The following is a 15,657-nucleotide window of genomic DNA, read 5'->3' on the forward strand; positions in this document are numbered from 1 at the left end:
TCCAGGCAGAAATCCGGTGCTGGAGAGACAGCGTTTGCTGATCAGCATAACAACCGCCCCATCTAGTGTACCAGCATCACATGGCAGCATCTCCCTGGGACACAAAATCTCTCACCCAGCAGTCCCCTGGCAGTCAGCTGGGGAGGTTAAGGCACCTAAACACAGGTCTGGAGGTGATAGATAATGGGAGGTGCAGCAAATGGGTCAGAAGACCGAGGGGGCAGTTGGCAGCGTAGAGTATAAGGCATACGACTGGGCTCGGGGAAAGCTGTTTTAGCGGTGACAAGGCCAGATGCTGCAGTAATCGTAAGGATGCTCTTAGCTCTGAAGTCCTACCAAAAATAACTAAAGTAGGAGATAACAAAACAGGAGCTACAAGCGGGTTAATCCTACTTTATGGCTGGGCAAAATATCCCATTTCAACCATATACTGATAAACCTAAGCATCCTCAGAGAAGCCAAAAAGCCCGACTTTTCCAACTTTTTTCTATTTCCTTCCTCCTGCAGCCGGAAGGCTGCCAAAGCTGTTGGGCCTTATAGGACAGGAAATATCATGAACAAAGGCAAAAGACAGCTCCGTTACCTTATACATTCATTACACTAGTGAATCTTTCTTCAAGAAATTACTATAATGCAAACAAATTGTTTAAACCCACCAACCTACTCATTTAGAAAAGCTGTTTCCTGTTGTACAGTCTGTGTTTTTAGGCTTCTTCACAGACCTGTTGGAAAATCCCAACCTATTGACAATTCTCCTCATCTCCATGGCGGGGCAGAGCTGGAACTGGTCAGGGTCCAGCACATTAGCTCTGCTGGCCCCCACAGGCAGATGGGCTCCTGCAGTAATTGATGCTAGATGGAGAGCATCCCCACTTTTCCCACACTTGGTGGGCATTGCAGTGCAAAACATCTGGAGAATAAATATTTTCCACTGAACAGAAATCAAGAGAGCTGAGCCAAAAAGTAGTTTACTGGAGTTAAAGTGGAAAAGGCAGAGCAGAATCAACTGATTTTTCTAGATAAAAAAATCATTTGCTCTGTTTGTGGACATAATGGTGGGACTAACAAAAAAACTATCAAATATTGGAATGAAGTAATTAATTCTAGTCCTGTTGGAGATCTTTCACATTTTAAACCCTCTCCATTTTCCTTTGCTCTCCAAGTCTTCCCCTTGCCCTTCCTACTCCTTTTGATACCATAATAAAAGGACTAGCTGCATGGAGGGAGATAATACCCCTCACGTCAGAGAACAAGAGCCAACACGCTCCTCACTCTCACTCACGGGCAGAAGAGATTGGAGAAACTCTGTGCATCACAGACAACCCCCTCCTCTTCCTGTCCTTACCTAAGTAACAAGGAGCCCAGGCAGAGCTCTCATCCCATGAGGAGACCCTCTCGCATGAAGCTAGGCTGCCTGGAGACCCCCACATCATCAAGTGTACCTTCATGGCGCTTTCACAGGAAAGGTAGGAAAAAGGTAGAAGTCACTGTATAATGTTACCCACTGTGAAATTGCTGTAGATGCTTTCTACTTGCTCCTTGTTTAATTTGCTTTGGAAAACATGCTCACATTTATTTTGATCATTATTGAGCCTGGGAAATCACAAAACCTGTTAATGCATCTCACGCCTGCTTACATCAGGATTTTCTTAAGAGGCTGGAACTGAAAAAAACTCAGGCTGGTCCCAAAGGGCCTTTTGCCTTCCAAAGGACTGTGATATTGAACTTCATGTCACCTCATCTTTGTAAAGTGTCGTGAAGAGGCCTTCCTGGGATAAAAGCTGCAGTGGTAACACTTCAGCCTGAGCCAGAGCCCTTTGAAGTCAGTAGCAGCCCTGACAGCCACAAGTGTACCAACATCATGAATCAGGCCTCCAGAAACATGAGGATGACATAGAAAGCATATTATAACTTCATTTAGAATGAAAAAAGAACAGCAGATTTTTCTGTCTCTTTCTCCTAGTTTCTGAATGCCTGGGCATTGCAGGATTGTGTTTTCAGAAGTTTTCAATACCAAAGAAGCCCAGCAGCCATTGAAAAAAAAAACAGCAACTGAGAATGTAACTGTAAGAGCCAAACCAAAACAGTATTAAACACTGGAAAGTCACAATGAAATCACAAGCCCCGAAACACTGCAGTAGACTTCAGTGGCAGCGTACTGCTGCGTTTCAAAGAAGAGGGAAGCTCGGGTGGGTCACAGTCACAGCGATGGCCTGGCTGGACCACACTGGCATAGCCCGAGCTGCATGCTCCGTTGAAGAATGCTTGGTCTGCTGGACGTGCTGGGTCTCCTCCCTTTTCTCAAAGCCAATGCATTTGCTGAGAGATCAAGATGTCTGTATTATCTACTAACACTACACAAATACACTGAAAAGGGAGGGAAAATGTCAGCACAGACTGGAGGGGGAAAGGAAGCGGGTGCCCAGCCCTTCCTCCTTCCGTGGCACTCTCAAAGCGCAGCGAGTGCAGCCTGCTTTCCTGTTCAGAGCAAGGGTCCACATGGCCAGTCTTCAGCCTTCAGCCTTTCTCTTGGAGATGCCTGGTAGCTACCGACTGCTTCCTTCCTTCCCTGTGACTGGGTACCTGTATTTTCTAGCAGAGAAAGCAAGGCTCCACCAGTCTGATAGCCAGATGCTTATATTTCAGTGGTTTAGAAAAATGCCATTTAAATGAACTGGACTAAACTGAAGGTGGTTAGGTATTTTTTCATATATACACACATCATCATACCCAAGAACCTATCAATGCCTATGGACAGGGCATACCTGACATGCTCTTATTCCCTGCGTGTCATGAATTGTCAACAGAAGAACCCATACAGCAGTTTTATGTGTAAAATATGCACCCCTACGAAAAACTGCCCTGCAGTTCTATGGCAGAGTATTTCAATGCCCACTAAGCACACGACTCAGCTAATGTTCAGTGCTGCTACAGAAATTCCCAGGCTCGGAGCAATCCACTTAGGGATGTTATATCCCTCAGAGTAGGACAGAGAGAAGATATTCCATTAGAAGACAAGCAAGGAATTTTGGTTCCCTGAACCACACAAGCTTTTACTGGCAGGAGTCTTCAGCATCAGAATGAATCCCACAGGCATCTGGCACCTATCAAATGCCACTGAACCTGATTTTTCCTCGGTATAATTATTACACTGGCTGAATCACTTTCACAGTGATCCCAAACTGCCACAAAACATGAAAGCCACTCTTACAACTCTGTTTCCCATTAACAAATAGAGATTAGGAATACTGAAAAGTGCACATATTTTGATAGCTTTTATTGACATGTAAAAGGATTAGAATCAGAAATCATTTCCATGTATTTTTAAAACTCAGGTCCTTCTTATAAATGTGCCTAATTTGAAGCATCTAATCCTGAGTCTGAGAGATGCATATTGCCATTTACAGAGCTCTTTCTGGATTTTTTTCCCCTCTCTCCCATTATTATGATAATCACTGTTTGTATAAAAACATTTTGGATCAAATCTCATTTACCTCATACAAGCTATGCATGAAGTTTAGTTTTCTGGGATTTATTTCCTCTGTGGGGTATATATAACTGAAACAAATTCACTGGAGCAGAAGTATGGCATTCTAATAATTAGAATTCACTTCACTAATTAGTGCCTGAATTAAAATCTCCTTGTTATAATTTCTTTAAAAATAGCAATGGGCTTAGAAGGCAGACAAAACTTGTTTATTTGATGGATTTCTCGCTGTCAAGACCCCACTGCCTGGAATTCACCTAAATATTCTAAATATTCACCCAAACTCATCTAAATATATGTTGATCTTAAGCCTAGGGTAAAAGCGAGTGTGACACAACTCCCCTACAAAATACTGAGGGAGAATTTCCTTGGGTTTTGGCCTTTCATTTCACTTATCTTATTGTCAGTTATTTCTTTGCTGCTCGGGAAAATTCCTTCCCATCTCTTTTGCTTCTCTCTGCTTTTAAAGGAGGTGGAGAGGACACCCTGCCACAGATGGGGAGACATAGATGTGGCTCTTCCATCCAGCCAAAAAGCAAGATCCATCTTTATCTCCTTACCCAATGTGTCTGGTGCAGGTGCATGGCTTGTATGCTCAGTCCTGCATCCCCTACTGGCATTCCTGAGCTGGCCTAAACACAGAGCAATAAAAAACCTGCAACTGCAAAAGACCGTGCTCATTGCCACTGCAAAACAGTTTCTTTTCACACACTTTTTTGTGTGTTTCCAGCTCTGGTTTTAAGTGTTTCCAGCAGGGTAGCTTTCACTTTCTCCTGGGACGCTATCCCCAGCCCAATAAATCTCACTCCCAAGAAACCTTTTACACACGTCCCCTCCTATGCTTGCAGCACTTTTCCAATCTTGGCCTAGAATGAGTGGAATAAATATCTTTTTCCCCACAGAGTTTACACAATAATGCAATAAAGCTGCAAAAGCTCTGTGCTCCACCGAGTCACTTTCACTCACCAGGAATTTATGTGATACCAACTCGTGTGTTGCTTGCAATAGACAATTTCTGATTTTAACAAATTACAGTTCCACTGAAGTGCAAAACCATCCAAAAGAGGCAATATTATTACAGACTTCACAGAAGACATAAGAAGTATAGAAAATCTTTACTTAAACTGCTGACACCAAGACTAAGTCTGGTGGGTCTTTCTCCCCCTGAACTCAGCAGACTGGTTACAGACGTCTTGCCAGCACTCACTCTGGCGGTGTTTCCTTTCTCTTTTTAAAAGACTAGCAACCGCATTATTTTAGACATTGTGAAAAAAGTGCTTTCGTTTGCATTTTACTTAACCCAGCTTAAATTAACAGTGATTTCAAAGCAATGCCTAACTTGCTAATAGGCAATTACCTTGCGATTTTGAGATGGCGTGCCACCTTCCCTCACTCAAGGATGGGCAAACCTGTGGAGCTGCCTGTCTCCTGGTGCTGCCTCCGAGGCAGGCACCAAGTGAAAGGCTTTATTTGTCCCCATGAGAGCTGCAAGGGAAGCAACTTTCTTCCAGAATCTGGTGATGATCAGGAGAGCTCTTTGACACAGAGCTGAAAAAGGGCAGGCAGCACATCTGAAGCCCCAAGCTCTCCCCAGTCTTTCACCCCTATAGCTGAAAGAAAGTCATTCACTCTGCTGTTTCCCTCCAGGTCTGGCAGATCCTACACTGCAGGGGTGTAGCTTTCAGATGCTGCTTCTGATAGACAACTAAAAGCACAAGCTGTAGTACAATGTGCTCATGCACCCTGTGCCCGGTGATAAACACCTGTACCACAGAGTGAAATAGGTGCTGCTGGCTCGTGAGCCGAAATCACCTACAAAATCATATATACGTTCACCAGTTCGCCATGTGAAGATCCCATTAGACAAATCACAAGTTGATGATATAAGTAAGAGAAAGCTCAGAAAATTACTGCATCAATCCTTTGGAAATCTTCCCCCAAAATGATTTTTGCTATTTGCAGATCAAAAGCCATTGTTTATATCAACTTCCAAAGAATAAGGCAAAATTCATAGCAGATGTGTCTCCAAAGACTTAAATAGCTGTGTGGCAGCATATTTTTTGGATTTGCTATTCACTAAAATAAACTTGGTGTGAAATACTGCCATTCAGTTTTGTTTGCAGCAAGGCATAACAGGAAAAAAACATATTTTTTTTAAATATTCAGGGCTCAAAAGTCAAATGGCTGGAAGAAAGATTCCGTGGCCCTGGGGAGCTGTAACTCTGCCTTTTGACTCACTCCTAAGGATACAGAGTTGAGAGTCTACTCAGAGAACCACAAACAGAAGTGCCTATAGCCCAAGTAACAAGCAGCAGGCCATGCTTCATCCTTGGGGCTAAAGCAGTTCATATCATGACCTGGGATGTCCACTGGTCCCTGATGGATTACACATGCTCTGGCTGTGTAAGTAAAAGGACTTAATTCAATTCCAACCCTTCTGAGCTTGCCAAAACTGCTTTTAATCAGAAAAAAAAAAAAAAATCAGAATTATGTCTTGTTGCTGCTGCCTTTTCATGCTGCACTTTGGTAGCACTCATCTTTTTTTCAGATAAAAGGCTCACAGTTTCTTCGGTGGTTTAAACCACTAACACTAACTGTCAGCCATGACACTGGGCAACAGAAGAAATAAATAAAAAATTGGCAAGCTGATGACTGCTAATTACCCTTTCGCTCACAAAGTTTAAATATAGCTGCTTGTGTTTGAACACAAAGAAGGCCTGCAATTAGGACACATTCAGCTGCAAATGCACCACAACCCCTTCTTTACTCTGCTTGTAGATGATACAAAACAATACCTCAACACCAATTCTACTTGGTGCCTGTAATTTTCTTGAGTACTGTGTACATTAGTCATAGATGTATCTTAAAAGCTGTGATTGTCCCCCCAAAATGGAAAAAGCAAACACACGCTCTGGAGGGGAGCTTTGCTACACGTGTTCTTTAGGGCCTGGTTCCATGAAATACTTCTTTATACACCCTTATTCTTTCAAGAAGGCATTTGAACCTTTAAAGAATTAGATATCCAATGATTTAGCCATAACAAAGTAAAGTGGCAGTGGTTACACTTACCCTGTATAGGTGGATGGAGTCCCTTAGAATAATCACATTTCTGTGCCAGGAAAATTCTGACACTTCTCTGCTGCCTTTGCTCCTGTTCCTGCTCCCCAAATTAGAAAAGAACTCCTATATCAAATTTTCATATGCTGAAAAATTCTAAAAAACTCGGACTAATTTTTTGAAGTGACAATTTACCATTTTCAAATTTTGATAGATATTTCTTCTGAAAATGCAGAAATGTGACTGAAATCAGGATTGTTTCTACAAAAAAAGTGGATTTTTATGAAACTCTTATTTCATCAGGATACGTTTGTGTTCAAAGAAACTTTAGCTAACTTGACAACTTTAAATAATGCAGGGATCATGCCAGTCTTCAGCCTTTTCCTGATACTCACCACTGTGCCAAGCTTTATCTTAAAAAGGCTCTGAAGCACTTCTCCATTCCTAACATTCAGCAATCTGTTTTTTTAAGAATTATTAGGACTCCTTTTTTTCCCTTCCCAATGAGTTTCTAAAATTGAAAGAATCTTTGCTCTGCCTGTACAAATTCTGATCTTTATCTCCCTGTGACAGTCAGAATATAACTTTATGTTTGCAGGTTCCTAGTCCATTCACATCTCAGTCTCTGGGGTCAAAGAGCCTCCAACATCTGGGAAGCACTGGAGCGCATCAGACTTGAATGGGCAGAACAGAAACTAACCCATACACAGGCAGACCTAGACAGAGGATCATCAAAAGTGGTATGTAGGCTATCGACACAATACAAATGAGATTCCTTGGAAGCTATGGAGAAGAGAGAAAAGAAGGTAGTAGGGGAGAGGGGAGTGAAAGAGTGGGGAGAAGGTGAAAGGAAGAAAGAGATTAATGCCTTTTTATTTCCAGTGTAGTTTGGATAGGAGTGACTTGGGTAAAGGTGCCAAAACTGAGCTACTGACTGATGCATCCAGCTAACAGAAATAGTGTGTGGTACTGTGCAACTGGGCAAACTCCTCAAGTGGGAGCCAACACAATTTGTGTGTGAGACTGAAGTCACGTCTGAAATCGAAGGGAAAGAAAAAGTAAGTGCTTTTAATAGGAGTCCACTCTCCGCAAACAAGTTTTTTTCCCGATACTGTAAATTGTGCAAACATTCAAAAATGTAGGGCAAACTGTAAAATAGATGTTTTAATTAAAAATAATGATTAAATGCTACATTTTCTGAAAAATAAGACACTTAGTAAAAAATATGATCATTATTTCAAAGAGAAGCCATTTACACACAGTATTTTACCATGTGAAGAGTTGCCATGTTGCCACCTCTGGTAGAACGCTTCCTCTTCCACATTTCCCTCCCAGCTCCCCTCCGTTCAGCCCTGTACTTCTTTGAATGTGGCCAAACAGTTTTAACAACAACATGAGAAGTGGGGATGGCAATCCAGAATGTGCCAGAAATATGTAAGAAATGTGAGAAAGGAGAGGGTAAGAAAGTGTCTTGTCACCAAAACATGCAGTGGTTTAAGCTGCTTTTGAGATCCACTTCGTTATGAAGTCCTCTACCTGAAAGCACGGCAGACTTACAAAGTGCAGCGGCTTTGAAGCTTCAGACTATACTGAAGTAGTGCAGATGCTTCTGAGCCCATTATACTACGTACTCAATACTGATAAATTTTAGTAATATTTCACTGCTTCAGCCTTTCAAAACAAAAAAATGTAACACCACTGAAGGCACTCATAGGATTTATACAACACAACATCTTAAAAGTCCAATTCTGCATCAAAACTGCATGATGAGGAACAAGTTTTCTCAGCTCACCATCAAGGGAAGTGTTGACTGCCTACAAACTCTGCTTGTATTTCAGGAAGATCACAGTGCTTTCCACGTGAATGAAAAGCAAGAGCATCCCTTGTTGTGGTGGGTTTTAAGACTGACAATCTCAAAGATAAAGTGAAAAGTGATTGAACTCGGAACACCGAAGTCAGGATTTTCTAGTTTCTTCTAGATATTTTTACTTTTGTGCCACTTGGTTTGTACCTGAGAAAAACTAACTTCTGCATCTGTTAAAAAGAGCAACATGCTAGGTAAAATGCTTGGGAAAAAGAAAAAAGAAAAGATTACCACTGAAGAGCTCTTTGCCTTATGCTGGAGCATATTAAATGAGAACTACTAAAATTCAGAAGCAAGACTAATACTGGTGTTACTGAAAACTGAAATCCTACAGGATTCTGGCTCTGAAAAGATTCTGACTTCAAAAAGCAAAAATAAATAAAAATGTAAATTCTTCACTAATCTTTAAAAAACCTGCCAACTATCCCCAGCCCTTTGACCTTAAAAAGTCCCTGCTTTTTCAGGAAATAATGGCAAAAAGAGCAGGAGGCAGCAGGGTGGGGAAGAAAGATAAATGATTTATGCTAACGATGGATTTGACTGATGAAACATTTAGGTTTTAAAACAAAAACAAATGCTTACATTCAGTAAGAGAAGGAGTAAAAATTCTTCTTCAGCTAATTCTTCTTCTGATCACTTCTTCAGGCTTCATACTTGACATGTGGTCTGATATTAAATGGTTACTTGCTAGAAGCCACACACCAGCAGGAAGTGCTAAATGCCAAAGGGCCTTGAGAAACTAAAACAACCACAGTAGCAAAATGCTGAACAGATCCCACAGTCAGCTACTGATTAATTGCTGCAAAACAGGCCTTAAATCCTATGTTGTGAATGTTTGCAGTCCAATTTCTACTTAGCCAACCATGAAGATTATTACCACGTTTAGAAAATACTTTTTTTTTTAAATCCTGAGCCCAAGTCTGAATATTTAATTATAAAGTTGTTGTCCCAGAGACTGGGTCATGTGTAAATGATGCATAGAATACATGGTTTGTATTTGTATATCACAGTGTTCCCAGTGTTCCCCGTTTCACACTTAATCAGGGTTAATACCAAGAACACATTCCAGTTATTCTGCAAGAGTTGGTGTGGAATAATGTCTTTTAGTCCAGGGTAAAACAGGCAGATTCTTATTTCATATGTAATATTGTATAAACCCATATTAGAAACAGCTGGCCATATTCTGGCACACACTTCTTCCCTGCACACCCACCCAATCTTATAAAGTAAGCCAGTTTTCAGGCAGACCTAAACTTTATCAATGTATGCAGTACAAAATGTTGTATGATTCCTGGATTTTTCCTCAGCACCCTCCTGAAACTACAAGTTACATGTAAGGATGACTGGAATGAGATTTAACATTACAGGATGATGGTCTAAGCATGTTTCCAGATTATTATGAAAAAGTAGATGCTTCAATTCTGTAAGCGTATGTCAAATTTCATATGGTTAAGATTGCTGCATCTTTCTGATAGTTCAAATTTTCAAACTGATGGAAAAATATTAATGTGGACTTAGGGACAGGATGCACTGTTTCTTGGAAATCACACAGTCGGGTTGAGTTTAGTTTCTAAATCTCCAGCAACGATGATCTGTCTTAACTTCTATTCTAGTTTTCTACCCCAAATTATCCACCTTGGGCTTCTTGCGAAGTTCTGTGCTTTGATTTATGTTGCAAACAAGTCCTGCTTGATACAATGGAGATTAATGTTTTCCCGTAACTCCCATATTTTCATATAATGTACCAAGCCAGCTGCTTTAGTTACGAGTGTTCTTCCACATCATGAGGCTGCTCTCCCCTCACCCCCATCTGATGACTGAAAAACATCACCTTCTAACTGCCCTCCCAAAGCACAACTGATGTCTTCTTCACAAACACTGAACACAACTCCCATAGACCTTGGTAGGACTCTTGCTTGGTGTATATGGAAATTGCATCCAAGAAACTGGAATCTGTGGCCATTTTGGGAAATACAAGTGCAGAGGGAAATACAGGCAAACCTTAACAGCTACCTACCTAGCCAAAATTTATCTTTTTCCCTAGGTTCCAAGCCCCCAGATAATCAAGTCAATCTCTAGATAAGAAGTTTTGAGGAGTCACTCTTTCTAGATGCTCAAATACCTCCAGCTGTCAAAAACATTTTATTTCCTTCACACCAGCCATAAAGTCTGTCCTTTAAGAAAAGAATCTGACGTTTGCTAGGTTTACAATGCAGAGCGGTCTAATCATGAAGAGCTCCAATAATTCCAAAAATCATCAATTTTCTTCCCATCCAACATCAGCCACTCTGATCACTACATGAAATCTTCCCTGATTCTTCACTGAGGTGGATGAGTGTAAGCCATCCTTTCACCCACCCTATTCTGGACTCAGCAGCAGAAGGAATCATAGCTGTTACTCATTACCATTTTGAATAAATTAACCTGCAAAGGACCACTTTGCTACCCAAAAATTCCCAGAATAATCTTGGGAGGCAGGACAAGTTTTGAGGCCGGACTGTCATTTGCACTCCACCTTTCACTGTCTGCTGCAACCCAGCATCCGGGGTATAGCCTGAGGTATTGAATTGCTGCCTGAATTCTCAGGTAGGTTTTTTTTATATCTGTCATCAGAAAGGTATGAAAAAAAAGCATGAAAGGAATGGAAACATGCATGAGGAGCTCACCTCTCTACCTGCAAGGTGCATTTCTTAGCAGTGGAACAAATTGTCTGAAACTTCTACTTCTTGCTAAAGAGCGAGACCTCAAGAGGAACTGCAACAATATGACTCTGTGAATCCCAGAGTGGAGAAATGGGTGGTTTTTTGACTTCTGGTCTGAGCAGTAAAGTTCCCTTTTCACCAACACATACCTCACCACAAACCTCACCACCTTCGGAACAAAATGCAAGGCTGTATAGCAAAAACCACAACACTGAAAAGAGAACAAACTGAAAACTGTCTACGTGGACATGCAGATAAAGAATGGGCACCGCAAAGCTGAGGTCGGTGCCTGTCACGAACAGAACTGCCAGGGCCTCTTTGCAACTGGAGCACAAAGGCAGCTGAATGGAAACGCCAACATCCCCCTGCACCCCGCGGCTCACCACTCATGCTGAGAGCTGCCCTCAGCCCCATAGCCAGCAAATCTAGATTTTGGAGAAATTCTGGGAAAGCACTTGAACAGAGTTTTTGTTTCAAATGCAGTTCAGTCTCCATCTATGCTGGGCAAATCAAGAGACTCAGCTAATGTGATCCACCTTTAAGGTGGGTTTAAATCTAGTCACTAAACATGGAATGCTGCTTAAAGGTATGTAATTCAAGCAGCATTCTTCAAGCGGCACTGGTGTTGCTCTGAAATTTTAGGAGAATATGGTTTTTTTCACCAATCTCGTAGCAATGCTCTGGCAAACCAGCCAGTTGTGACGTGGGGAGTACAATGTTGAAGTGATGCACAGGTTATGCCTGCCACAAAGGCTCTGAACTTCAGTGACATCACACTTTTTCAGGGTCTAAATCAAAAGTCTAGATCGTGCCACCCTCACTCATGATGAGGATCACCTTATTCCTCCCAGGGTCTTACCAGAAGTAAAGAAGATGTTGGAAGGTAAAGGCCTGATACCATGACGGTTGAGGTAACAGCCCAGAGAGGGAAATTAAGTAATCTTCTACCACTAATCCTAAAAGAAAAGCCCAGCTTTAAGAAGAAGAAAAGCAGAAAATATACTGCTCTCACAAACTGGACCACAGCTGATGAAGTGAGATGCTGTAAAGTGATACCAGGAAGTTGTTACGTTCAGCATATGATAATAGCAGAGGAAGGAGTGGGGGTAAGAAAGGACAGGCAGCATAAACATGGGGACCGCCCGACCAGCCTCACTGTACTATCGAGATACATACCGTACTGATCTAGAATAACAAACAGATGCATTTTATGAGCCACTGCCAGAGCTGCTTTTAGAAAGGCTATTACATTTCCCTTAGCTAGAAGGGTCTCTACAAATATTGACTCTCAACAGAACCTGCACTGAGAGTGGTAGATCAGGTGATGGTAAAATAAATGACAGTGCGAACTATCTATAGGGGGACCAACCCATCACTGATGGAGTGCGAGGAGACAATATCGTCTTCTCAGCACAGCCGGCGTCAGGATCTAGAAAATGAAGATTAATATGCAACAGAAACTGCAACTTATGACTTCAACAGTTGCAAGTGAATCACTCCAGGAACGGGCAGCAAGCAAACATTTTGCAGGTTATTTAAAACGCAAATTGTTCTTTTCTAAATGGAGCAGCTGGAGCCCAGGTAACATCTGATGTAAATCAGTGACCTACTTTAAATTAATCAAATGGAACAGCTATAGAAAGAAGTAGAAGCAAAAATAATAATAAGGCTCCTATTTTTTCTCAAAGTGCTTCGCATTTCTGCCCCTGTTACGGTTGTTCTCCAGGTTAGTGGGGGAATGAAAAAGCAGGTTATTTTAAGGGCATCTAAGTATAAAAACAATTCTCTAACCACCACATTAAAAATTAAACAGCTTTGCATCTTTAATGCATACTTTCCTTTTTAAAGAGGGAATCAACAGTTGTGTGGCAGCATGCAAGTATTTTTGTTGTGCCCAGTGAGCAGCTGGAAAAAAATACAGGAAGCAGCAATGGAGAAAATAGAGAATGAAAGAAAAGATGTCAAAAAAAAAACCCCAGAGAAAGCAAATCTTGTCACTTGCTGGCAGGAAGCACATCCTCAAAATTAAAAGAAAAAAATCAAGTAGGGCAACAGGGAGGCCTAAATTTTGTGTGTAAGAAACTACAAATAACAACACATCTTTGAAAACACCATCATTTTTACCTCCACTGGATTTGCCAGTCTCTTCTAATGAACCCAGGTCATTGTTAGTAGTCTTTGTAGTTAAGCTAACAACCAACATAGTCTTAACATTGACATAGTCTCAATCTTGTCAACCTGTGGTGATCCCTCTGCATCCAGGTTAAGGCATCTTGTGTACATATCGGGTCGTAGTGTGCTGTTCATGCAGCACTCTTCCAGATGGTGCTGAAATACACCTTCCACCTAAAAGCAGTCCTTTCTGAGTTGGACAAACCACTGAAACCCCCTCCCTCCTCCCTGTCCCAAATGTCCTTCAGTGTAACTTTTAAGTAGACACAGAAAAAGGTAGAGCAGAGAATTATGCAGAAAACGGCATGTAGAGTTGTTTTTCCTTGCAGCCTCTGGCCCCGCAAGTTGAATCTACTTGCTCCTATGTGACTAAGCAAGTTTTCATTCCCTCTCTCCTCATCAGGCAGGCATAGCCGTATATTTGAGCTTCCCCAAGCAAACGGTCTGCTTCATCTTAACACTCCCTGATGAGCAAACATAAGAGGATACAGTGGTCCATTGCAGACCTGACCGTGCACCGCACTGTCCTACTTGTGCCGCAGCAGAGGAGGTCCCTCAGTACGCTCTGGAGCTTCCCCGATGGCATTGTGGTTCATGGGTACCTCTGGGCAGTAGTGTACGAGTGCATCCAAAATACCAGGGATGTACGTGCCTACAGTCTTGTTTGAGTCAATAGAGCATGGCTGATTTGCAACCGGGCGAGCACACATTTTCAAAATGTGCTCAGCAGTATGGAGACCAGAATTTCATTTTCCTTAATACCCAACCTCAGGAAACAGCCTGAGTAAAGAATAGCCCAACTGAGTATGTATTTATTTTACTTTGCCCACTTTCAAATATCTGCACTATAAACTAGGACCCTCACTTCGTCTCATTTCACACAGCAAAGCTACTCCAAATCCTGCAGGAAGCCTGCTCTGTCCCACAGGGCCAGCTTCCACCCCCAAATCATCCTGTGTGCACTTGCAGGGGTTACCTCCTGAAGGAGGACAGTGGGATACAGACTCACGCATTTTTTTTGCCTCACCTGTTAACGAAAAACCCAATGGAGATGTAAGTGCATGAGGTAAAATTCTAACACACAACTGAAGGGTAACGTGTGAGGTGGCAGGACGAGGAGTTTTGATGTCCCCGCAATACACCCTGAAGCCTTCCTGGGGCTTTCCTGCCCTTGCAGTCAGAGAAGCTTCGGCCAAAGGGTGAGTACCCATGACTTCACTGGGACTCATTTAAATCTGAGAACATGGGTATGAAAAGCCAGGAACTTGATAAACATCATCTCGAGGGGTAGATCAAGCACCACGTAAAGCAGGGACCCACACTCTGGCCACCGCGAAGAGACAGTCCCAGGTCCGGGAGGGCAGGGCAGGGTGTGGAGGAGGATGTCTTTTCCCAAATTCCCCCGTTCAGCTCGGCTCGGGGGACTCGGGGGACTCGGACACAAGGACCCTCCCCTCCCTCCCCCTTACCTGAGCCTCCCACGTTGGACCGGAGAAGGCAGGTTCTCCGGGAGGAGGAGAAGGAGGAGATGTCGCTTTGGGAGCGGCCCCGGGGACCGGGCAAGGACCAGGCGGGCTGCGGTAGTCCCCCGGTGCTCCCCGGCCTCTCAGCCATCGCCGTCGGGGAACCGAGAGGGGCAGGGAGGAGAGAAGAGGAGGGAAAGAAGCGGCGAGGGAGGGGAAAGGGAAAGTTTGCAGAGGAAGAGCCGCCCCTCGCCTCCGACCGCCCCGCCGGAGCGGGGCCGCCCCGCCGGAACGGTGACGGGGATTTTGGGTCTGTCGGAGCCTAAATTTTGTGTTTGCGCAGGGGCAAAGCAAGGGGGGTGCGTGTGTGTGAAGATGCACGGAGGGAGGGGACCCCCCCCGCGTCCCCTCCCTCCGTGCATCTTCACTCCCCCCCCCGGGTTGTCTTCATGCTCCCCGCTCCCGTCATTTCCAACTCTCGGAAAAAAAAAGAAAAAAAAAAGACCATCAGTTAAAAAAGAGCCGAGCAACCGACACCACCACTTCTGTTTTGTGTAACAGGGTGCCCTCGCTCCCTCCCTCCTCCCCCGGCCCGTCCCCCGCAAAACCGGGAGGTTGCACAAGGCATCGCACCCCTGCAGCCGAGCAGGGAGGGCGATGAGTCAAATCTCCTGCGTGTCCCCCCCCCCCCCCCCCCGCCCCCCCTTCGTCTTTTTTTCAGGCTTGGTTTGCAGGCAAGAGGCTTTTCACAACCAGTTTTATGAGCGTGTGACTCAAGGGTTTGGGAGGGAGGTAGTCTTCCTGCCTTTCAGATCCGAAGCAGGAATCACACTGACTTTGGCAAAAGCAAACTCAAGCCCCGTGGTTTCATTTCCTGGTGTGTGTTTGACAGATACACTTTTAATGACACGA

At 43.3% G+C, this 15,657-nt stretch overlaps 1 protein-coding gene across 3 annotated transcripts in view; it reads right to left on the reverse strand.

Moving 5' to 3' along the window:
- Positions 1 to 15,050, reverse strand: part of PHACTR2 (phosphatase and actin regulator 2) — a 144,560-nt gene extending 129,510 nt beyond the window's left edge. The window contains exon 1 of one of the 3 annotated variants that reach the window (XR_005932974.1): positions 14,752 to 15,050. Coding sequence is in view for 2 of the 3 variants with exons in the window: in XM_030022228.2 (XP_029878088.1) it covers positions 14,752 to 14,896 (145 nt within the window). In the remaining variant the exon portion in view is untranslated. The remainder of the gene's footprint in view (positions 1 to 14,751) is intronic. The other 2 variants (XM_030022228.2, XM_030022231.2) reach the window with 2 other exon arrangements.
- Between the last annotated feature and the right edge of the window lie 607 nt (positions 15,051 to 15,657).

Source organism: Aquila chrysaetos, chromosome 8, assembly GCF_900496995.4.
Source record: "Aquila chrysaetos chrysaetos chromosome 8, bAquChr1.4, whole genome shotgun sequence".
Lineage (NCBI taxonomy): Eukaryota > Metazoa > Chordata > Aves > Accipitriformes > Accipitridae > Aquila > Aquila chrysaetos.